The 23758-nt window shown below is 38.1% G+C and overlaps 1 protein-coding gene across 2 annotated transcripts in view; it reads left to right on the forward strand.

The window, feature by feature from the left end:
* MARCHF1 (membrane associated ring-CH-type finger 1) overlaps nt 1-23758 on the forward strand; it is a 90479-nt gene that overhangs the window by 24153 nt on the left and 42568 nt on the right. For both annotated transcript variants that reach the window (XM_042983668.1, XM_015538442.2), the window contains one exon: nt 9082-9262. In XM_042983668.1, coding sequence (XP_042839602.1) covers nt 9082-9262 — 181 coding nt within the window. The remainder of the gene's footprint in view (nt 1-9081; nt 9263-23758) is intronic.

The raw sequence follows: 23758 nt of genomic DNA on the forward strand, positions 1-23758 counted from the left end.
AGTTCGAGCCCCGTGTCAGGCTCTGGGCTGATGGCTCGGAGCCTGGAGCCTGTTTCCGATTCTGCGTCTCCCTCTCTCTCTGCCCCTGCCCCGTTCATGCTCTGTCTCTCTCGTCCCAAAAATAAATAAAAAACGTTGAAAAAAAATAAATAAATAAAACCACAAGTCTAGGAGTAATGCTAGAAGATGCAGTACAAAACTCCCAGGACAAACAAAGGAGAAATGCTAACCAAGGAGGGAGGGAGTGGAAATCAGTCTGTGGAAAAGAAAAAATAACATAATTGCAACATTAGAAAAGAAATATGAGTTCATGTTGTTTAATTGCCCTTGCATGAGCTCCTTTGACACAATGCCTACCATATAAATACCCTGCTTATATTTGAGTATTTTCTCTTTTTTTCTTTTTATTTATTTTTAATTTTTTAATGTTTATTTATTTTTGAGAGAGAGAGAGAGAGAGAGCACGAGCAGGGGAAGCACAGAGAGAGAAGGAGACACAGAATCTGAAGCAGGATCCAGGCTCTGATCTATGAGCACAGAGCCCAACATGGGGCTCGAACCTGCAAACCATGAGATCATGACCTGAGCCAAAGTCGGATGCTTAACTAACTGAGCCACCCAGGCGCCCCAAGTACTTTCTTTTTTTTAATGTTTTTAAATTTATTTTTGATAGAGAGTACGAGCAGGGGAGGGGCGGGGAGGGAGACAGGGAATCCCAAGCAGGCTCCACACCATCAGCACAGAGCCTGATCCAGGGCTGGAACCTACAAACCATGACATCATGACCTGAGCTGAAAGCTGAAATCAAGACTCAAATGCTTAACCAACTGAGCCACCCAGGCACCCCTATATTTACATACTTTCAATGATGGGAAATTTGCATTCTCCTGGGAGGAGTTCATTATGTCTAAGCTCTAGGGTTGTGTGTGTGTGTGTGTGTGTGTGTGTGTGTATAGTTCATGGAAATTTGTTTCCTTTAACTTCTAATACACTCTTTTTTTATAATTTTTTATAGTTTATTTATTTATTTTGAGAGATAGAGCAGGGAATGGGCAAAGAGAGAATCTGAAGCAGACTCTGCACTGCCTGTGCAGAGCCCAACGTGGGGCTCGAACTCACAAACAATCAAATAATGACCTGAGCTGAAATCGAGAGTCGGACAGTTACCTGACTGAGCCACTCAGGTGCCCCTGTTTCCTCTAACTTCTGTTCATTAGCTGCAGTTGTGGGACAAAATAAGACCAGCTGCCATTTCACAAAATATCTTTTCACATATCTACAGTTGTCAGGTAATTTCCCCTTCTTGCTTTTTTTCCTCCCTCCAAAATGTTAAATATGGGAATGAATAGTTCTCTGTATGTGTCCCAAAACTATCGCACTCATATTTAGCTTGTTTTTATAGTTGACATATAACTACATTAGTTTCAGGCGTAAACAATGATTTGGTATTTGTATATACTGTGAAATTATCACAGTAAGTCTAGCTGACATCTACACTCATACTTTAAAAGGTGCCCCTTCGACTTACAATTTTTTTAATGTTTATTTATTTATTTTCAGAGAGAGAGAAAGAGAACACAAGCAAGGGAGGGTCAGAGAGAGAGGAGAGAGAGAATCCCAAGCAGATTCTGTGCCATTAGTGCAGAGCCTAACACAAGGCTCGATCTCCCAAACCATGATATCATGACCTGAGCCGAAATCAAGAGCAGGATGCTTAAAAGACTGAACCACCCAGATGCCCCTGACTACAATTTTGACTTTGTGGAAAAGACTTAGCCATGAATTTAGATATATTGAATTCTAGATTATTTCCCTGTCATTTCTTACTGTGATATCTCACCTACAAAGTCATATCATGGTATCATCTCACCTATCATTTCTCACCTTCCTAGGCTCCAGAATCCTAACATCTTTGGTCTGTTCCTCATAAGAAATCACTATTTGATCTCTACGGTCATCTTATATGCCCTTCTAATTCCAATTTTCCCAAGTTTAAGGCTAGTAGCCGCAGAAGCCAAAAAGGGGAAAGTTACAAAAAGGAGGGGTTAGCCAACAACAACAAAAAGAAAACCAGGAAAAATAAATAATTAGAAAAGGTTTTCAGACCTGACTGTATGGAGGGTATTGGTAGCTTACCAAAAAACCAATCTCAGTAGTAAGATAGATCTCCCTTTCTTACACTACAGATCTTTGAGACGAAGAATGACAGAATCCTACAAATTGAAATGCAGACATGAAAAATTGAGTTGCTTTTATAAAAACATGCAATCCATTGCATTTATTACCTAGGAGCAATTTTTGTTGATTTTACTGATCACATATATATTGGCAATAATATCTTACTTGGGAATGGTGTTTACATTTTGTATCATATTCTCATATATCTTATTTGAGCCTTATAATAGCGATGTAGGATTTCAAAGATGAGAACACCAACTGTCTGAAAACTTGTCTGAGACCACCCAATATACAGATCTAAATACACTGCTTTGCCTACCTTTCCTTGAGACATGTCTGTGACTTGGCTGATGTAAGGATTCAAATGTGGCAGAAGCCAACTCACCTGTATGGAATCAGAATTCATGAACTTGGTCTTACAAGGATTGACTCTACCCAACTTACCAAACTAGCTGTCAAAAACACATAGCGCCATCAGGGCACTGGGTGGCTCACCAAAAGCATCCAAGTCTTGGTTTTAGCTCAGGTCATGATCTCACAGTGGGATCGAGCCCCAAATCAGACTCTGTGCAGACAGTGCAGAGCCTGCTTGGGATTCTCTGTCTCCTTCTCTGCCCCTCCCCTGATTTGCAGTTCAGCTCTCGCTCTCTCTCTCTCTCTCTCTCTCTCACAAAGTAAATAAATAAACTTAAAAACAACAATTAGTCCCAGTACAGTGAAAGCAATGATATAGGTAAACAAAATTAGTAGTAGTACCAGTAGGATCCGAATATCCCATGATAAAATTAACAAATACTTGGTTGCCTACAACATGCCAAGTACTGCGCCTTTTTATCTCCTTTAATCCTCAGGACACCTTAAGAGGTATTTTTTGCCTCATTTACACATGAGTAAACTATGTAAACTGAGAACCTCTCCAGTTTACTGGAGCAGAGAGCAAGCATGTGAATCAGGATTTGGTTTGCTTGTGAATCCCAAACACCAAATAACTTCTTTTTTTTTAATTTTTCTGTGATGGTGGGAATAAAAAGCAGCACAAAAAAGTTATTAGTTCATCCTTGAAGGATATGAATATGCTATATGTAGACAGTCTTTGTCCCATTTCCTCCCACTTTCAACATCAATTCTTCAGTATCATAACTTCCAGCCTCTCAAACCCATCCTTTCCCCATGATACATGAACCACGAGATGTCTTCACTCTCCTCCCAGCTCAGAGTCTAGACCTTATGACCAACTGTTTTCACACTGTGTTCCCTGATGCGTTAGAATCCTTCACTCCTTTGTCCTTCCCATTTCTGACTTCCTGATCTCAAGATCATGCGTTAGATTGTGCTACAGTTGCTCTCTGACTGCTGAATGCTGCTGCCTCCAGTCAGTGTTAAGGATGTCCACTGTAAATTTGTGCTGTCTAATCTTACCAGGGACCTCACGGCTGCTCCCCGGTTCTAATAGTCATGCTTGAACAATTTCCCATCACATTCTCCAAGTGGCTTTTTCTAATTACTTACAGCCTCTCTAATACCTTAACCCCATGCCTTCCTGCCTTCTGTTGAACATACGCATTGTCTGCTATGTCAGGAAAGATAAGAAGACCCCTCCCCAGACCCAGCTACTGCAACCCCTCTGCCTCTACCATTTTCACTTAGCATTTTCCCGCTACCTCTTGCTCACAGGGAAAGCATGTGTTTACCTCCTGTGTATTTTTTCCCCATACTTTGTTGACTTCTCAAGAAATCTTCATTTAACAATGAGGTGTTCCCTTGCCTATTTTTTTAAACTTTCACCTATCTATGGCACCTTCAGTTCTGCTTGTGAACAAGTCCAGGTTTTCCCTGTTAAAAATGAAATGAAATGAAAATTAAAAATTAAATTTTCTCTAGTCTGCTATTCTTTCACTGCTATGCTGTATTTCTCGAAAAGAGAGAGAAATTATATCTGTTCACTTGTTTACTTGAGCACTAACTTCTCATCCACTGCTTAATACATTTCAGTATGACTTCCACCTACATGTATTCTAATCATTTTTAGCTTAGTAGAGTGAATTCTAAGAATGAATGCCAAAGTCTGAAGCATGATAATTAGTTTTGAGTAAAGATTAACATCCAAATTAAGTAATTACAAACATAGCTGTACCTGTAATGACTGTGCTCAAAGATTATTTAGTTGGGGAGGGGTATGGCACGGTGGAGGAGGTGGGGGGCATTCTGTGCCTGGAGGGATGGTGGGTGCCGGCCGAGCCCCAGGCAGCCCCCTGTCCTTCCCGAGCCAGACCCCCGTTCTGTGACTTCCAGGGTAACCTGAGGCCCGTGCCAGGCAGAACCTCCATTTCCAGGCTGGGTAACGGTCAGGAGTGCTTGAGCCGAACTGAATGTTGACAGTTTTCAGGCATTTCTACCACAATATTGGAATTGAACACACTGGACAAATAAAATTGAAATTTTACAAAAAAAAAAAAAAATGTAGGCAGGGAAGTGAGGAGGTAGATCAGAAAGATTTGCCAAAAGAAAAGGGGGGTGGGGAATAGCATGGAATATGGGAAGAGAAGGTTAAGAGGCTGTCTCAAAATAATAGGGATGATTGCCTTTAGGAGTTACATATTGTAAATGGTCTCTGTTACCACAGCCGGCATAGAATGCAAGTAAGGCCCCCTGCATCTCTACACATTCTGCAGACTGAGGGGCTCCAGTTTCCTCCCCAGAGTCACAACATTGTTTCAGATTCTTTTTTTTTTTTAACGTTTATTTATTTTTGAGACAGAGAGAGACAGAGTATGAACGGGGGAAGGTCAGAGAGAGAGGGAGACACAGAATCTGAAACAGGCTCCAGACTCTGAGCGCTCAGCACAGAACCCGACACGGGGCTCGAACTCACAGACTGCAAGATCATGACCTGAGCCGAAGTCGGACGCTTAACCGACTGAGCCACCCAGGCGCCCGTTTCAGATTCTTAATACCTAGGTGATCGTAATAGTTGCTCAAATGGGTACCTGCCTCCAGGTTCTTTTCTCTCCTTGGTAATTCACCCCACATGCTGATGCTATTGTCTGATTTTCTTTGCGTATAGCAAGAACTAAAGAAAATGTGAATGAATGAATGAATGAATGAAAAAAATCCCCAAATTACGATCAATATGATCTTCATGAAGATTTTTTTCAGTGATAAATTATTTTTTTAAAAAAAGAACTTATGTAGAAAAAAATACTATTCTACCAGAGCCAAGAAGCCTTGGCAAGAGAGGGGGTTGGGAGCAGTGGAGGTCATTTTAAGATATGTGAAACCAAACCAAAACAAAACAAAACAAAAACCTGCTTTTCTTAAAACTTAAACATTAAGGAAAGGACTAAGCATGCGCACACACACACACACACACACACACACAATTTCCAGAATTTAATTTGCTAAATACTATTTGGTGGTCTGCTTTTCACAGAAAGCTAGAAGTTATATGGAAGTAGAAGTTTATTCAAGTCATAAATGGTAAAAATCTCAACGTATACCGATTAGACTGTAAGCAGCCAGTTAAAAAAGTACAGTGCAAATAAAATTTGTGAATTCAGCTTATTCTTGTCACTAGGTGACAGACACCTATGTCAATCACCAATAATTTTATAGAATCACTCAGTTCCCAAGCTTTTATTTCCCATAAGACAAAAATGCATTGAAATTATGAATATTTTACAATGCAATTTTATTATTAAAATCATTTTCTCTGCACAATTATTCTGTTGGAAAAATCATGTCTATGTTTTATTACCATGCTTTCATTTATAATTTAGCAGTTGTGGTTACTGTAAAATATGTCAGTTTAAGATTTAATTCTTTTCATAATGGCATAATATTATTTTTTATTTCTAGTAGATATTTGAAGTTGGTATTTAGTTCTTAAGTTCGTTTTCAACAATCTGTCTCAACATGATTTGAAAAAGGGTCTTGGGGTTCAACTTGGGTTGGGATAATTTAGCAAAGGTGCAAAACGCTAAAATCATGTAAAAATAAGTCTCGTGAAATACTAATGAAAACAAAATAAGCTTTTGATTTTCCCTGTGAGAGATAACCTTAATCTTATGAAGAAATGAAATTACTGGTGATGCTTCAGGTAACAGTTTCTGCAAAAGATTTTAGAAAGGAATATGTAAGACATAGGAAGTTGAACTACAATCAGTGAACTGTTCAGGTCAGGTTGAACTGAGTAATCAACAAGGTCTTTGTTTAAATCTTCTTATGAATAAATTACTTTTTTCACATCAGTAAAAAAAAAAATCAGACCTCAGAATCATCCTGGCAGCTGTGCAGCAGTTGACGTGGTCTTTTTTTAGTAAAGAATTATCAGATGGCATTAATTGCAAATTTTTCTTTTTCAAATGAGAGATTTTGCCACTCTCCCTGCAGACTGTTCATGGATCAGCAGGCTTCAATGCCAGGCCAGGAGAGACTTTTGTTTTTATTGTCTGCTTCTCTATGTAACCTTTACTTCAACTTTTGTTACTTGCAGTTGTTGGCGTAATATATTTTGTAAACTTCGTTTTATTATTGTTGGTAATATTCAGGTATTGTCTTTAACTCAGAATCACCATATTTAAGGCAAGGGTAAGCAAATGTTTCCTGTAAAAAGGCAAGTAGTAAATATGTTAGTCTTTGTGGCCATATGGTCATTGCAGCAACTCCGAATTCTATAGTTATAGTACAAACACAGCTCTAAACAGTACATAAACAAATGTTTGTGGGTGTGTTTCAGTAAAACTTTATTTACAAAAACATGTGGCAGTAAGAATTGGGCCATAGTTTGCTGACCCCTAACCTAAAGGAGTATCTTTGTGTGGATGCAGAGAGATGAGAGGTTCAAGGACATAAGAAATATCAACCTCTCATGCTATATAATTCATTAGGTTTCAGTGGCTCCAAAAATAAATATTGCAAGCAAATGAAGTGCTATCGAAATCCAGATTTGCTTTCACTGTTTGCTCTTATAAGTTATAGTTTGTTAATGAAATAATCTTACTCAACAAACATCTGCTGAGCACCTATCATGAGATTAATACTCTATTGACAAGTGTGATACAAAGTATACACTTTTATATTAAAGAATAGACTCTCAGTAATTTTTAATTTTTCCCCAGCACATCAGCCTCTTATATATGCTGCTACTTCCAACACTACTACTTTCTACCTCAGTTCAGGAGAACGAGGACTCTGACTTTGAACTTCCCTAGGCTCTCATCTCACCACTCCCACCCTAAGGACTTCAGAAGTCAGTGTTCCTTTTTTATTATATTATTTTTACTTAAGAAAAAGAGATTCAAGGAGTTCCTGGATGGCTCAGTTGGTTAAGCACCCAACTCTTGATCTCAGCTCAGGTCTTGATCTCAGGGTTGTGAGTTCAAACTCCACACTGGGCATGAAGCCTACTTAAAAAAAGAAAAAAAAAAGAAAAGAAGAGAAAAAGAGATTCAAAACTCTACTGTACTGTGTCATACTTCTTTATTTTGAGCTTAGGGAAGGGCTTGGTTTCAATTCCTGTATCTTACTGCAGTAACAATTAGAGCAACCATTTCATTTCCCCTGGGAGACAGCTGAGATTGATAAATACGTTTTAAAAATCCATTCTTTAAAACTTATGCTTCTGGAGAATAGGGCATATAGATCTAAAAGGAAAGAGCAGAATTTCAAACATTCTTCAAGCCTGCCGCTGTGACTCAGCTCAAAAAAGTAACTCTACAGATTTTTTTTGGAAATGCGCCATTCATATTTTTAAAAGATTTCAAAAAATACTTCTAATCAAATTTATTAACAACTTCTAAATCACAAGCATTAGTGAAGTACTGAGATTTGAATTACAATCTTGAGGTATGAAAAGCTTATCCCATCTAATGTGGAAATAAACTTTTTTTAATTTGTAGATGAACATAATGAAGATTTCATAGACTGTGAGTCTATGACATTCAAGTTCATAAGAATTCAGTAAACCAGTTGAATTCTGAATTCCTTGGAAGATGTAGTAATTAACATTTTAAAGCAATAGAATTCACTGTTTTTGAACTTTATGCGACCAGCAATCTTTGTGACTGTTAAACAATGGTGATTATTGACAGTTTAGGTCATTAATTGGGACCAAATATATGTGCATCTTCCTGGGAAAATCTTTGTAATATTTCCAATCTGAACTTTCAATACTCACTTTATTCTTTGGTAACATGTTAAAATTTTTCAGAATTCTTCCACATAGATACTAAATTATATATCATGCTTCTATAAAGCTGTCACCAAAATAAAACAGCAAGGGGCGCCTGGGTGGCGCAGTCGGTTAAGCGTCCGACTTCAGCCAGGTCACGATCTCGCGGTCCGTGAGTTCGAGCCCCGCGTCAGGCTCTGGGCAGATGGCTTGGAGCCTGGAGCCTGTTTCCGATTCTGTGTCTCCCTCTCTCTCTGCCCCTCCCCCGTTCATGCTCTGTCTCTCTCTGCCCCAAAAAAATAAATAAAAAACGTTGAAAAAAAAATTAACTACAAAATAAAACAGCAAAATTATCAGGTTAAAACATTCCTTACAATGCTTGTATATATGAAATCAAGCTGATGCTCACAGACACTGACGTATTAAATAGATTAAGCTGAGGATATGCCTCAATAGTTGTGCCGTTAAAACTGGCATTAGTATCGGAATGACATGATAGTGCATTTTTGAGTTACTAGTATCTAATGCTTAACAATATGAGCATGAGTAGCAAGTGAAAGGAAATTAATATTGGGCATAGATTCCATTCTAGCATCAAGTTGGAGTCAAATGTCCATGCTTTCTAATTCTTAGGTTGCAGTTTCTAATACAGTCTCGTATGAGTGAGGGAAGTAATCCACTGGGGAGCAATGTCCTCTGGGAGAGCTCATCCTGACTGCCTTGTCCTTCCCCAGGATCTGTCACTGTGAAGGGGATGAAGAGAGCCCCCTCATCACACCCTGTCGTTGCACCGGCACCCTGCGCTTTGTCCACCAGTCCTGCCTCCACCAGTGGATCAAGAGCTCAGACACGCGCTGCTGTGAGCTCTGCAAGTATGATTTCATCATGGAGACTAAGCTCAAACCCCTCCGGAAGGTATGGTATTGGCAGGAGTTGGTTTGAAAGAGAGCACTTGCAAGCAGGCATGTTTTAAGAATCCATTTCTTTCCCCAATAGAATTTGGTAATATGCTAATAACCATGTAGATACATGTCTTGTGTTGGGCTCAGTATGTAAAACATCCAAGTGTTTGCAAATAATCCTTTATCTCCGTTTTATGTACTGGGCCTCTGATTTTATGTCAATTCCTCCAAATTAAAAAAAAAAAGCATGTGTGTGTGTGTACGATGTGTTTGTGTGTGTATATACATATATACACACACATACACAACAAATATACTAGTAATTCGGAGAATTGAACGGATGGAAACTGTGAGTACATGGTACTTACTGAGGTCAATTCTCTGGAAGGTTAGGATAATAGCTTACATTAAATAATACGCACTTATCTAATTTCTTGATAATCAGGCATTAGGTAATAGAAGAGAATGTTTTCTTCCATAAGATGTGAACTCTTTCTTTGGCCTTTATTTGGGGATCTTATTTAGTTCATGTATAATTACAGTAGATAGAAAAAGTATTCTTTTCTATATTGTGCATCAAGCTGTAAGGGAGATGTAAGTATATTTTTATCTATAAAATGTAGATAATCTTAAATACAATCTATAAAATAGATAATCTATAAAATAGATAATCTATAAAATATAGATAATAAGTTAATCTTCAAATTCCTCATTTACATTTCTCTAAAGAAGGAAGGTAAGAATACAAGTCAAATATAATTAGCATCTCATTCAAAGCTAGCAAAGGACAACTTGGGAAGGACACAAATGAAGACCATGAACTTTATGTAATTCATGCCTTATAGTTGTGGCCCTGGATTTTAGCATGTAACTTCTCTTTTTACCTAACTTCAGCCTTACATATATGGATGTCTCAATTTCCAAAGGAGATTCTAGAGACTGCAATTTAAATAATGAATGTGCCTAGAGCTGCTTTTTCATTTAAATTAAATGCAAAACAAAAGTGGATGAAAAGAACATTGCTTAGAAGTAAACATGAGGAGGGGCACCTGGATGGCTCAGTTGGTTGAGCCTCCGACTTCACCTCAGGTCATGATCTTACGGTTCATGAGTTCAAGCCCCACGTTGGGCTCTGTGCTGACAGCTTAGAGCCTGGAGCCTGTTTCAGATTGTGTCTCCCTCTCTCTCTGCTTCGCCCTGCTCATGTTCTGTCTCTCTGAAAAATAAACATTTAAAAAAAGAAAGAAAGAAACATGAGGAGGTCCAGGATGAGGAGGGATGTAAAGCAAAAAAAGAGTATTCCAATAGGAATCTGATTGGTTCCTGCCCATTGCAATTCTTCATTAATTCTGTAAATCCTGGAAAGGGAAAATAGCATTTCTTGCCTTTGCACAATTTTGATTTTTAAAGTCTCCAAATGGTTTATAGATGTCAAAACTGATGTTCAAAATGCCTTTGGGCTATGCAGTGTCTTTTTTTTAATGTATGGGGTAACTTGGGTGACAAAAGGTGGCACTCTGTTCCTCCAGGTCCCAGAGCAATCAATGCCAGAAATAGAAATAGACCCTTACTCTTTGTCCTTTGCCTCATCCATTGAACAGATGCTGTGTGATGTCTGGAGTAGCTAAATAACACATTGTGCTCTGTGATTCTTCAAATTTCTCTTCATACCCCTCAGGGAACTACAAATTGTTTCATAGCATCTGTAGATTTCTCCATGGGTTTCTTTTTTCAACTTGCATCCATATAAAATTTTCATTTCAACTTTGTCAAGTGTAATATTTCATTTCAAGAGCAACAATCTAGGATAAAAAAAATTCAGATTTTCCCTTCTCCATACTATCTATCCCTCCCCTATTTTTGTGTAATAAACATTACACGATGCTGTATGGAACTTGAAAAGTCTTCTTCTGCCTTCAGATTTTGTGGAATCATCCCTTATATACAACTTTGATCCTTTCTTAGTATACCATTCCCAATAATTTACAACCTTATCACGAAATCCCTTTCTTCTCAACTAAACTATTTATAAACCAGAGAATGGCAGTGAATACATCTGTCTTTTTTAATCTTCTTAATAATGAATATGTTGTAGCAACCTAGTGGGCACCTACTAGCTGTCAATTCATGAAATACCCTACTTTCTTTTTAAAAACATTTCCTTTGTCATAAATATTAATGAAGGACAGCATCTCAACATCCGCCAGTTTTAATAGCATGTGTATATGTATAGAGGATGTTAGAATCTAATCCAGAAGTTGCTTCCTGACAGCCCACAGATGTGTTTTATTTGACCCACGGGCCTTAAAATTTGAATTAGTTATCAACATTTAGATGTGTGATTATTTCATGTAAAATTCCACATATTTGTATTTGTTTGAAAACCTACAGTATCTAGCTTTACTGGAACCACATTTCCATAGGGCAACATCTAAGGGGTAGCTAAGTGGAGCTAAATGGTGTTTAGTGCCTTTAAAAGGCTATTTGCATTCAAGTTCTCTGCATTTCTCACTGTCCCTCCCTCTCTGCTCCTGACACCTTGTGCCATCCCCACTTATCTTTTTTTTTAATTTTTTAATGTTTATTTGTTTTTTGAAAGGGAGACAGAATGCAAGCAAGGGAAAGGCAGGGAGAGAGGGAGACACAGAATCTGAAGCAGGCTCCAGGCTCCAAGCTGTCAGCACAGAGCCTGATACAGGGCTGGAACCCATGAACCATGAGATCCTGACCTGAGCCAAAGTCTGAAGCTTCACCGACTGAGCCGCCCAGGCCCCACCCTCATTCCCACTCATCTGAATGCCTCTGTGGCTCTAGTGTTAGGATCTGAATTTTCAACTCCTGATCTGACATGAGCCCTAGATATGAGAAACATACATTCTGTCCCTGTCTCTATGATTTATAGGTTTTAAAAACCTGGAAGTATTCCAAACTTTTACTTTCTTCTTTAAAAGTATGGGGCATTAGCATAATACTTAAATGACAGTATCCAAAACAACTTCAGATTCTGAAGTGATATGAACTATACAGATATAAGGCATGTGTAAACTGTTCTAGATGGCTTATTTTGATGGCACTAAGATTCATCAACAGTTTTCTTTTGATAGTTTTTAATTGGTCATTACAAATGACAGGTATAGCATTTGGTTAGGATATATACGAAGTACATTCCATTAATTGCTCTCAACTCAGTAATTCCATTACAGTTTATAACGTTCTAAAGACCAGCCACATGAAACAATTTAGCTAATTCTGAATTTCTACCATTAGCCAATACAGGCAGGAGATTCTGTTTAAATAAAATGGCTTCTTAAAGTAGAAAGGTGCAAATCTTCATAGTCTGACGAACCTTGGGGCTTAATAGTCTTGAAAGAGATCAGTAAAACCTTACTTCATTAATTGCTACTATTGCTACACCAAAATCTTCAGTTAGTAAATTCATCAAGGTATCCTAATGTCTCCAGAAAAAAAAATCTTTAAAATCTAAATAAAGTCAAGGGCTTATGTGAGAAAAAGCAATTTTCATCATCTTTAAGTCAGTAGCTCACCTACTTTTATAACACTCAATAAAAGTCCCATTATTCTACTGGTTACCCAGGGTCAGCAGTAATTCTCAGAGCCCAGAAAAGTCAAAAGGATAAAAATATACAAAGCATTGCAATTTGGAAATGCATACCATATCAGTTAGGAAGCCTAAAATCTTCTCCTATTCTGAAGCTGAAGAGTTGCATGAGGTTCAGATTTGAGTCTGAATTGGAAAGACCAGTTGCTGGATATGAAGCTAAGCTTATGAGGCCAGCAAATGCCACTGACAGCTTTATATTCTCCCTTGAATTATTTCTTTATATAGTTTCTCATATGCATGCTATTTGACTAATATATAATATTTGAATATGTAATATTCAATTCTATGCATCCTTTTATTGCTTGTCTCATTTTTTCACTTAAATTAACCAGGGAATCAATTACCTTTGATTTAGCAATGATTACATTGAACCATATGCACTTGTCATTTTTGTAGATCAAAAACAGTTGAATATTGGGAAGTTCATAAAATATAAGTTCTGTGTGAATTTATTACGCCAAATAAAAAGGAATGATCATTTTGGTATTTCTACATTTCCACCATAATGACTTCCAATGCTTTAGTTGAAATATCTACTTAAAAAAAAAAAAGAACTGTATTGGACAAATGCAAATGCTATGTTAATTCCTTCCCTTCCTTAATTTGATGTGACATCTGGCTTTCAGAAGAGCCAATGCAAGTTATCATAGCAGGCCAACTGCCCAAAGGTTATAATTCTTTACTAATCTCGAGGTCTCATAGTTCATAGTCTTAAAATTGGAAACAACAGAGAATGTGGTCATATGCCTAGCCAGGGTCTTCTAGTACCCTATTGAATAATATTGCCTAGTCATACATAAGAAAATTCAGAACGCTTCATTTACTTACCATGATGGAGAATTTGCAATGTCATTAATACAACCGCCACATACTGAATTTCTACTGTGTACCAAATATTTAGAAGATACCAACTAACTTAATCTTCATTACAACTCTATTTCTGTAGGCACATGAAGCCTATTTTAGATAAGGAAAATGAGACACATCAGACACTTACATGCCAATCAAAAAGAATGAAATCTTGCCACTTGCAACTACATGGATGGAACTGAAGGGTATTATGCTAAGCGAAATTAGCCAGGCAGAGAAAGACAAATATCATATGACTTCACTCATATGAGGACTTTAAGACACAGAACAGATGAACACAAGGGAAGAGAAGCAAAAATAATATAAAAACAGAGAAGGGGACAAAACATAAGAGACTTAAATATGGAGAACAAACAGAGGGTTACTGGAGGGGGTGTGGGAGGGGGGATGGGCTAAATGGGTAAATCATCATTGCACTATATGCTAACTAATTTGGATGTAAATTAAAATATATATATATTGTGATATATATATATATATATATCAGTGTATATATATATATATATATATATATATATTTATATATATATATCAATCACACATGCCAGAGCTCCGTGATTCTAGAGCTTTGTTCATTGTACTGTACCACACTCCCATAAGTGACTGATAGACTCTCTCTTGAAGAATCAAAACTTCAGTTTTTACTTAGACCATCTTTAAGGGAAATCTTCCCAAATAAACCTTTCTAAAATAATTTTTTTTCTAAAATCTCTCTTCTTAAACATGGATGTTTTTACCCAAGGTGTTTTCGTAATACTTAGTTACGTCATCACGTATACATCACTTATTTTACAGGTTGAAAATCATTAACTGGCTCACTAGATTGAAACACATAGAAAGCTGTTATCTTTGTTAATTTTAAAAATAACACTGTCAGTTATTTTACCGGCAAAAATGAGTTTATTCAGAAATAGCAGAGAATTACAGTTTAGGTCAAGCAAACTACAGCAAAACTATAGGCAAGTGCAGAGAACAAGGAGAGGAATGCTCTTTTACAGAACAAGGGAAGTTGTGAGGGGTTATAAAGAAAAGAGTCCACTGTAGTAAACTTGGAGTTCAAAGTATAACGGCTTTTCATTAGCTGATTTGTGGCTGTCTTTCATTGGCTGAGCTGGGGGGGAGCAGAGAAAAACCTTTTTTCCTCCTGCTGAGGTAGCAAAGTGTAGCTTAAGTGGTATCACTTTCAAGGTTCCTTTCTTCCTGTTGATGACTGTAGTAGGGTGTGTAAACTACCCCCTTCTGGTCTTCTGACTTCATTTTATTTTTGTTTTAATTTTTTTTTAAGTTTTATTCATTTTTTTGAGAGAGAGAGAGAGTGTGTGTGAGTGGGGTAGGGGCAGAGAGAGAGGGAGACACAGATTCTGAAGCAGGCTCCAGGCTCTGAGCTGTCAGCACAGAGCCCGATGCGGGACTTGAACTCCGGAACTGGGAGATCCTACCTGACCTGAGCCAAAGTCAGAGGCTTAACTGACTGAGCCACCCAGGCACCCCTCCTGTCTTCATTTAAACAAGATTTCTGTTATTAATTTTTACATCTTTTTTCTGCACTTGCCAGCGTGCTGTGTTTTGAACGCCCTTTGTAGGGGAAGAAAAGTTTTCCCTTCTTCCTTTTTAGGTCCTTTGGCTGGTCTGATAATTAAATCAATATAAGACTAATTACCAGGGGCACCTGGGTGGCTCAGGTGGTTAAGCATCCCACTCTTGGTTTTGGCTCAGGTCTTGATCTCATGGGTTCAAGCCCCAGATGGGGTTCTGCACTGATAGCATGGAGCCTATTTGGATTCTCTCTCTCTCTCTCCCTCTCTCTCTCTCTCTCTCTCTCTCTCTCTCTCTCTCTCTCTCTCTCCCCCTCTGCCATCTCCTCCCGCTTGCACTCTCTCAAAAATAAATAAACAAAAATAAAAAAAAAAAGACTGATTAACGGTACAAAAACAAACAAAAGTTTAATAATATGTCTACATGGGAGAGACCCAGGAAAACCAAGTAACACTGAAATGACCAAAGCCATCACCTTAAATACCATCTTCAGCTAAAGACAGAAGAGATGTTTGGGATAAAGAGGACACCAGTTATGGGAGGTTACCAGGGAAAACATAGTAAACAAGGGTAAGGTTGTTAAGTAGCTTTAAGTTGTTGCCTTCTTCATTTGTAAGAGTTCTAGAAATTGGCTCTTCTAGTACGGTAAGAGATCTATCCTTACCAGTGGAGATTTTCTATGCTTCTTACAAAAGGGTAACTTCTGCTGGATTTTTAGAGCTTTTCTGTCTGCTGTGTTTTAAAAATAACCAGTTTAAAATAATCACTATGTCAAAGAAGCATATTTTAGGGTGGCAAAATCTGCTCCCCTTCACCTTTTCTCTGTTTTGTTGTTTTCATTCTTCCTCCTCACAGAATCTGCTGTTATGTCTCCGTTCCTTCAGTAGCCCTTGTTCACAATTTTACATAGCTACTGCTCTTCTGCTTTAAACAACAACAGCAATAATCACGAGTTATAAAATTAGGTCTATTAAAGGCCTGGTTCTAGATGAACTTCTGCAAGATTCTCTTTTGATCACTGGCAAGAGTTTTAGTGGGTATGAACATTTTGGCATCATTCCAGGATTCTTGGACCCCTCTTTGGCATCCTTCTTACTTCTCAGTTTTACTTGGAATTATATGATAAAAAAAAAGCCCTCAGAAAATATATTTTTTAATGTTTACTTATATTTGAGAAAGAGAGAGACAGAGAATGAATGAGGGAGGGGCAGAGAGTCAGAGACAGAATCAGAAGCAGGCTCCAGGCTCTGAGCTGTCAGCACAGAGCCCGATATGGGACTTGAACCCATGAACTGTGAGATCATGACCTGAGCCGAAGTCGGATGCTTAACAGACTAAACCACTTGGGCGCCCCATCAAATAAGGTTTTGATGTTTCCAGGAGGTTTCCTTATAATCAGAGCCCAGTTCTGGGGAGTAGGTTTGCTGTTTAATTTCTTCAGAAATGTATAAGCTTGGAGGCAATGAAAATCTCTGCCCTAGTATGAGGCTAGATGAAACTTTCTTTGTACTTGCAAAAATTATCCATACTCATCATCTGCAATGCATACTAGCCCTGTCATCTTGCTGTGTTTCAGTTCCATTATTATAGGAGCCCTAAGTGCAGTGATTTAGAACACTCAAAAAATTATTTTGTTTTCAACATAACACTTTCCAAATGAGCCACGTAAGCTCTTCACAGCAAATTTCTCTATCCAGTGGTGGTGTTGTCTGCCACCAACAGGTCCGCTTACTTCTCACGGCTTCTTTTGGTGAGAAGGAGGACCCCAACAGTCTCCTTAGCTGATAGCCCTGGGAAGGGAAAGGACAGGTAAACCACAAAATAACAAAAAGATCATTAAAAGAGAAGCATTTCAACTCAGTTGGAGCATTATCTTTTCTACTAAAATCGTTTCGTTTTGCTTTAGTTTTTTTATGTTTGTTTTATTGCCTTAACACGTTCATGTCTGTGGAGCGTCTGGACTGAATGGGGACGGTGGCATGGTGGGGTGGGGGGAGGGGATTCACCTGAGGCAGAACAAGACATAGGAGTTTATTGAATCACTACGAAGGAGCAGTGGGCAGGACAGCAAAGGAGAGACTGTGTGCATTGAGGGAGTGAGGAGGAGCCACAGTTACAGGGCTGAGTAAGGGAGTATGGAGACACAGGGAATTCTCTCTTTTCTGGAAGTCTCAGGAACCATGCCTGGTTGTAACTGGTCAGTTAGAGTCTATGACTGTTTCAAGATGGGTTGCTTAATGAGCCTGTTTGCGTCACCTCTGCGGTCACTGTGGGCCCTTTTCCCTTGCTTAAGTTTCTGTTGCTCAAGACTGTTGCCTAAAAGCAACCTCTACAGTGCCCTCAGAACTACAAGTGATATATATATTTCTTAATTTTTAAATGTTTGTTTATTTTTGAGAGAGACAGAGACACAGTGTGAGCAAGGGAGGGGCAGAGAGAGAGGGAGACACAGAACCCAAAGCAGACTTCAGGCTCTGAGCTGTCAGCACAGAGCCCAACGGGGGGGGGGGGGGGGGGGGGGGGGGGAGGGGGGGGCGGGCCCGAACTCACAAAACGCACCAAAGTCAGACGCTTAACTGACTGAGCCACTCAGGCGCCCCTCAGAACTACAACTGACATTTTAATTAAAATTATATTAAATATGAGTAGATAGCAATGCCAACATGTCTTATGTCAAATAAGATGGAAAATATAAGTGTCTCATGCTTTTTTCTAATAGATACTTGGGATTTATTATAGGGCCTCATCCTTTTGTCTTTTGAGAGAATTCCGACAATTGAATTCGTCTTTAAAATTTCAAGAACAAGAAGACTAGGCAGCTGGGGTCAGCATCACAGAATAGTTTGTTCAAAATAGAAATATTCTTCTGTGGGCAGCAGAAGAACATATTCATTTGCAAAGCTTCCATCCATAAACAGTCCTCCCTCTAGGCAGATGTGAACTCCAACCAGTATCAGACTGTGTTCTGAGTGATTGCTCTGAGAAAGCTCCAGTCATGCCCAGTTCACTTATTCACTCAACTCGCTGTAAAATCTACCACGGTAGTTGTGTTCAATAGCGAACCAAATAGAGAAAAAAACCTGCTGTCCAAGAGCATACAGCCCACTGCAGGAAGGATGGAAAAAGATGAATTACTTACAATATTTTGTAATAAATTTGAAAAGCATGGTAGTCAATGGGATGGTGGTGTGGGGGAATCAAGAACTTTCTGTAACTCCAGAGGGAATGGTGAAGGTAATTCAAAGAGAGCAAGCCATCATATGTTTGGTGTTTATTTGTGGGACTGTCCATATAAAAGGATTTCTTTTTTAACAGTAATAACAGTAACTATAAATACATTAAAAAATGACTTTCCTCTTTTTGCCCAAACTTCACATAACATAGGCAAATCAAGAAGATATTACTTAGCAATTGGATATCCAGGACACTGGGGAAAGAGAATTTGGATATAGAAACAGGATTTGACAAGAGGTTGTCACAAAGGAGACTTAAACAATTCTTGAATAATCATCGTTGGCTGGAACATTTCTCTTCCCTACTTCCTTATTAGTAGATACAATTATATATGACTTCAGTTCTGTTTCTTTCTTTGAAAATTGTTGCTTGAAGAACATAACCTCACTTCCTTGCTAAGAATGTCACCTTGTGTTACTATTCTAGATATGAAAAGAAATACTTAACCTGACTAGATTTGCTCTTGAAGTCTTTAACAGGATACAGTTCCATCTTCGTGAAAATACAGTTTTATTTTGACCAGAACAGAGGGCCCACAAAATAGAACTTCTTTTATCTACTTTGTTTTTTGATATTTGAAACATAAACTATGGTTGAAATGAGGGAATCAATATTACAATGATCCATATGGAAAGCATAAAAGCATCAAATTAGAATGTGCAGAAGCATATGTACATCTATGTGCACACACACACACACACACATATACACACAGATTTACAAATAAATATTTCCCCAAAGCATCATCTTATGATTGAGGTTTTTTTAATGAGAAAGAAGTTATATTTGTGTTTCATTTTCATTTTTCTTAAGATGCTATAACAACTGAGTTTCAAATTACTTTCATATTTAAATTTTCCTCCAGCTAAAGACTTTTCTCTCTCAGCTGGAATTATTTCTTAATTCATTTATCCAGTTTCTCAAATCTTGGCATAAAATCTAAGAAAAATTTCTTTGTAAATTTTTGAGTGAATTTTTAAAATTAAGGCCCGAGGAAATCAACATTTTTTTTTTCAAAAGCAAATATTGTAGACCAAATCAAATTGCTTTTCTATTGCATTGACAAGAGAGAAATGAGGAAGACTTTGACATCTCTCTGGAATGATAGTGTCTAGCCCTATTGTCTGTGCATCAACATGCTTGTATGCTATTATCAACATTTTAATAATACAGATGTCTGAAAGATTTCACTCCAAAGAGACCTAATCTCTCACAAACCAGCTCCCATCCAATTTTCTATTTTTCTCTACCATCAAGTAGCTGCTCTCCTTTTGTTTCCCACAGAGACATACCACCCACTGCCTCACCATACCAGTGCTATTATCTTTCATATGAACGTTTTGCCCCAAATTAGGTGAATTTACCCACTCGGCCACAGGTGTAGCAGAACCTGCCCTTGTGAAATGTATAGCATGGAATGTTATAAAAGGTGGGGAAAGCAGAACAGGAGGCAGAAGTCCATACCCAGTTTTTGTCCCCCATTTCCTCTGGTAGAGAAGTGAGTAATGGACAGATAGAGACGAGCTATGTTATTCTAACAGAAGCCCTTCCACATGGAAACAGGATGGGAAGAAAAAGAGAGAGAGAACCCTAACACAGAGAATCCAAAACACCAAGAATGATAAATATTTTTAAATTATCTTTTCACTGACATATAAGGAAAGTAGCTAAGTTAAAAAGAAGAAACAATTCAAACAGTAAAAAAAAAACGAAACAAAACAAAACAAAACAAAAAAACACTGTGCTGGGTTAAGAGTCAGGATGTCAGATTTTAATTAGGGTTCGGAAGCTTAATCATGCTGAGCTGTGCCTCAGTTTCTCCATCTATAAAACAAGGACTGAATGAGATGATCTTTTAATTTCCTTCCAACTTAAAATTCTGTGATTTCATAAAAAGAAAGTGAGGAATCCACTTATTTAAAAGGAAATAAAACAAAGAAATTTTATATTCAAGTGAATTTTAAATGTTCAGAAGGAAAGGAAAAACTGGTATAGAGAGAATTCTTCACATCCACAGTAGCTTAGGTTGTGTTCCTTGGTGGACCGGGGAGACTCTGGGCCCTGAGGCCTCCACCAGTCCATCCCATGATATCACCAGAGGCTCTTGGTCTCATTACCATAAAGAATCCAAGGAGAGATGAGAAACAACAGTTGAGTGGTGCAAGTAGGAAAGTTTATTAAAGGGAGAGTACACTCTTGAAATGTGAGAGTGGGCGAGCTCAAGGATAGCTGCTCTCGGGGTTAGGGTCTCTGTCTTTTAACAGATGTTAACTAGGGTGTGGAAAATATATTACTTGGGGAAGGGATATCTTGGGGGCAGGGTTTCGTGCCTTTTCTCCCTTACTTGGTACTTGGTTAGAGGGCCTTCTTTGTCTTGAGCCTGTCTGGCTTGATCTGGCTTCTTGAGGCTTTGTTTTTGGAATGCCGCCAGGGCAGATCTCTAACTTGCCCCATAGCTGGCCATGACTACCCCTTTGCCAGCCTCCAGTCCCTTTAAAGCCTAACAGTTGCAACTAACTGCCTACTCTTAACAGTTCCATAGGACAGGGTGCTGAGTAACAAAGAAGTCCAAGGTCCAGGTCCTAAAAGAAGTAATATATGTGATTTCTTAATCTTTCTTATTACCTTTGAAGCAAATCATGGTGAGAAAAATAAGATATACTGTATATTGAAGAAAAGACAACCATTATGGGGCACCTGGGTGGCTCAGTCGGTTGAGCGTCTGACTCCTGGTATCAGCTCAGGTCGTGAACTGCTTGTGGGATGGAGCTCCACATCGGCCTCTGTCCTGACAATGCGGAGCTTGCTTGGGATTTTCTCCCACCCTCTTTCTCAGCCCCTTCCCAACTCATGATCTCTGTCTCTCCCTCTCTTTCTCTCAAAATAAATAAACGTTAAAACAAACAAACAAACAAACAAAAGAAAACCATTAAAAACATGTCTACAGGAAGACAGGAGAGAAGAAAGGGAGAAGAGAAAAAGGAGGAAAGAAGCAAAGAGAGGAAAGGAGAGTTTGAGGCCAATTGAGGATGAGGAGGCATCCTGAAAGGTGAGTAGAAGCTAGCTAGATATAAGGGTCCAGGCCACACTTCATTTTTTCTCATGAGTTGTAAGCAGGTGTTTAAAGGCTAACGTAAATTAAAGTAGTTCTGGACAGCAAGCTGTTCTGCAGCCCTGAGACATACATAGAAGATTTCTGACCCTAAGAAAAGAGGCAGGCTGGGCTGAAAGCCATTTTCTCCCTGGCACAGTAAAGAAAACCAGAGTAGATTGAAGGTCTAAGCAAATTAGTTGAGTGAGTCTATGAAAGATAATTATATTTTCTTGAAACTTAGAGTTTCTGTAAATACAGAGCTAGCTTAATATAAAAGTTGATATTTCAATGGAGTATTTTTGTCAATGAAGAAAACTAACAAATTTTTGAGCTGGATCTTTTCAGTATCTAGGAAATTACTTATATCTTAAGCACTGATAAACTCCCATTGGACTCCTCCTATATAAGACCACCCCCAGAGCCAACTGTATCTGAAGGACCACACTGAGAGCTTCCAGTAATGTCCATTATGATTCACTACTCCCATTTCATTCACTCAGTCACCATGTATTTACTGAGTACCTACGATAAGATTACCAGTCATAAGATTATAGTGATGAACAGGAAAAATTTTCTGATCTTAGAGGACATACATTCTTGTCGGGTAGGAATGAAGGCAGGGAGTTTGAAAATGAGTTAGTTATAATATTTTGAAATAGACCTAAAAAGGGTTTGGGAAACAATTTTAGTAACTCTAGATAGGGTTAATATAATTCCAACTACTAAATTATAACTGAAAGAAAATTTATGGGGATTTCTAGGTGAAAAAATCCTTAATTTCACAACTGTCTCCCTGTCCATCAGGGAAACAATTTAATAAAGAAAATTAAGATGAAAAGATTGCCAAATGACTGTCAGGAACCAGAGCTAAGAAGTTGCACAAAGACAATCCTGTCCACATTGGCTGAGAAAACTTACCAACAATGTCTGTGGAATGCTGCTCAGTCCCACAGATAATTTACTTTATATCAGGAAACAGGTTATATAAATGAATGAAGCAGTCTGATTTTATGGTGATAAATGGAAAATAATGCAGTCCAGGGAATATGCTAAGGAGAAGTGGTGACAATGGCATTATGGAATAGATGTGCCTACTCTAAACAGAGTAGTAACTACTCATCTCTAGTTGACTGTTGTCAAATCAACTACTTTGTCAGGAGAATCTTAAAATTCTAGATTTAACTTATCTCTTCCAATTTAAAAAAAAAATAACCGTAACTAATTCAAACTTAAAAACTATTCAGGCAAAGCAAAACACATCTGAAGGCCAGAATCAGCCTGCAGACCAAGAGTTGATGATCTCTGCTGGACAGAAATGCCCATGTGTCTCTGCAAGTATTGCCCAGTGGGGTATAACATGGCACAGTGGAAAGAGCCTAGATGGAGTGTACAGAACAGTTGGAGTCAAACCCTTAATGAAATTGCTTTGTGCCTTTAGTTGAGTCTCATGACCTGAAATGCATTGTGTCAGAAAAATGGAAGATGGAAGGACAGCAATAATATCTTATTTGCCAACTTTTCGGGATTATCCTGAGAAATAAAATGATGTAAGTAAAAGTACTTTGTAAACAGTAATTTCCTACTAAGTGATATCTTCCCCAGCTCTCCATTATCAACACTGTGACAAGTTCACTTTTCCAGTCTTACGAAATCAATATTTAGGATTGAATTCACTTTAAGGCCAAGAGAGTAGCATGCACGTTTTTAAAGAACTATTCATTGAACATTGGATTACTTTCAAGGTGCACACTTGATTAATTTGTATTCCAGCAGTTCTGAATATATAGTCATCCAAGAGTTGGATAGTTTAAGCTTGCAAATTCTAAAGGGAATTTGCTGAGCAAATTAATAAAGTAAGCAGAATTGAGACAGGAAAAATATCAATATACTGAAACCTTTTCAGGAGTTCATACAAAATGTTAAAACAATTATTCTCGCCTGGCATATTTGAACAAAATTTATTTTGTGTTTACCTTCTAAAGGGTTGTACTAAGTGTAACAAGAGTTATTTGTATATGAACACCTGATATGGTAATTAATCATTTTTATAGGTTCATTGAAATATTTCTTTTAAAGACTTCTTATATAAAGTAATCCATAATTCAGTTAGTTTTATTAACTCCATCTGACTAATGTGATGATCAAGAACTTGA

Source organism: Panthera tigris, chromosome B1 (genome assembly GCF_018350195.1).
Source record: "Panthera tigris isolate Pti1 chromosome B1, P.tigris_Pti1_mat1.1, whole genome shotgun sequence".
In the NCBI taxonomy this organism is placed as follows: Eukaryota; Metazoa; Chordata; class Mammalia; order Carnivora; family Felidae; genus Panthera; species Panthera tigris.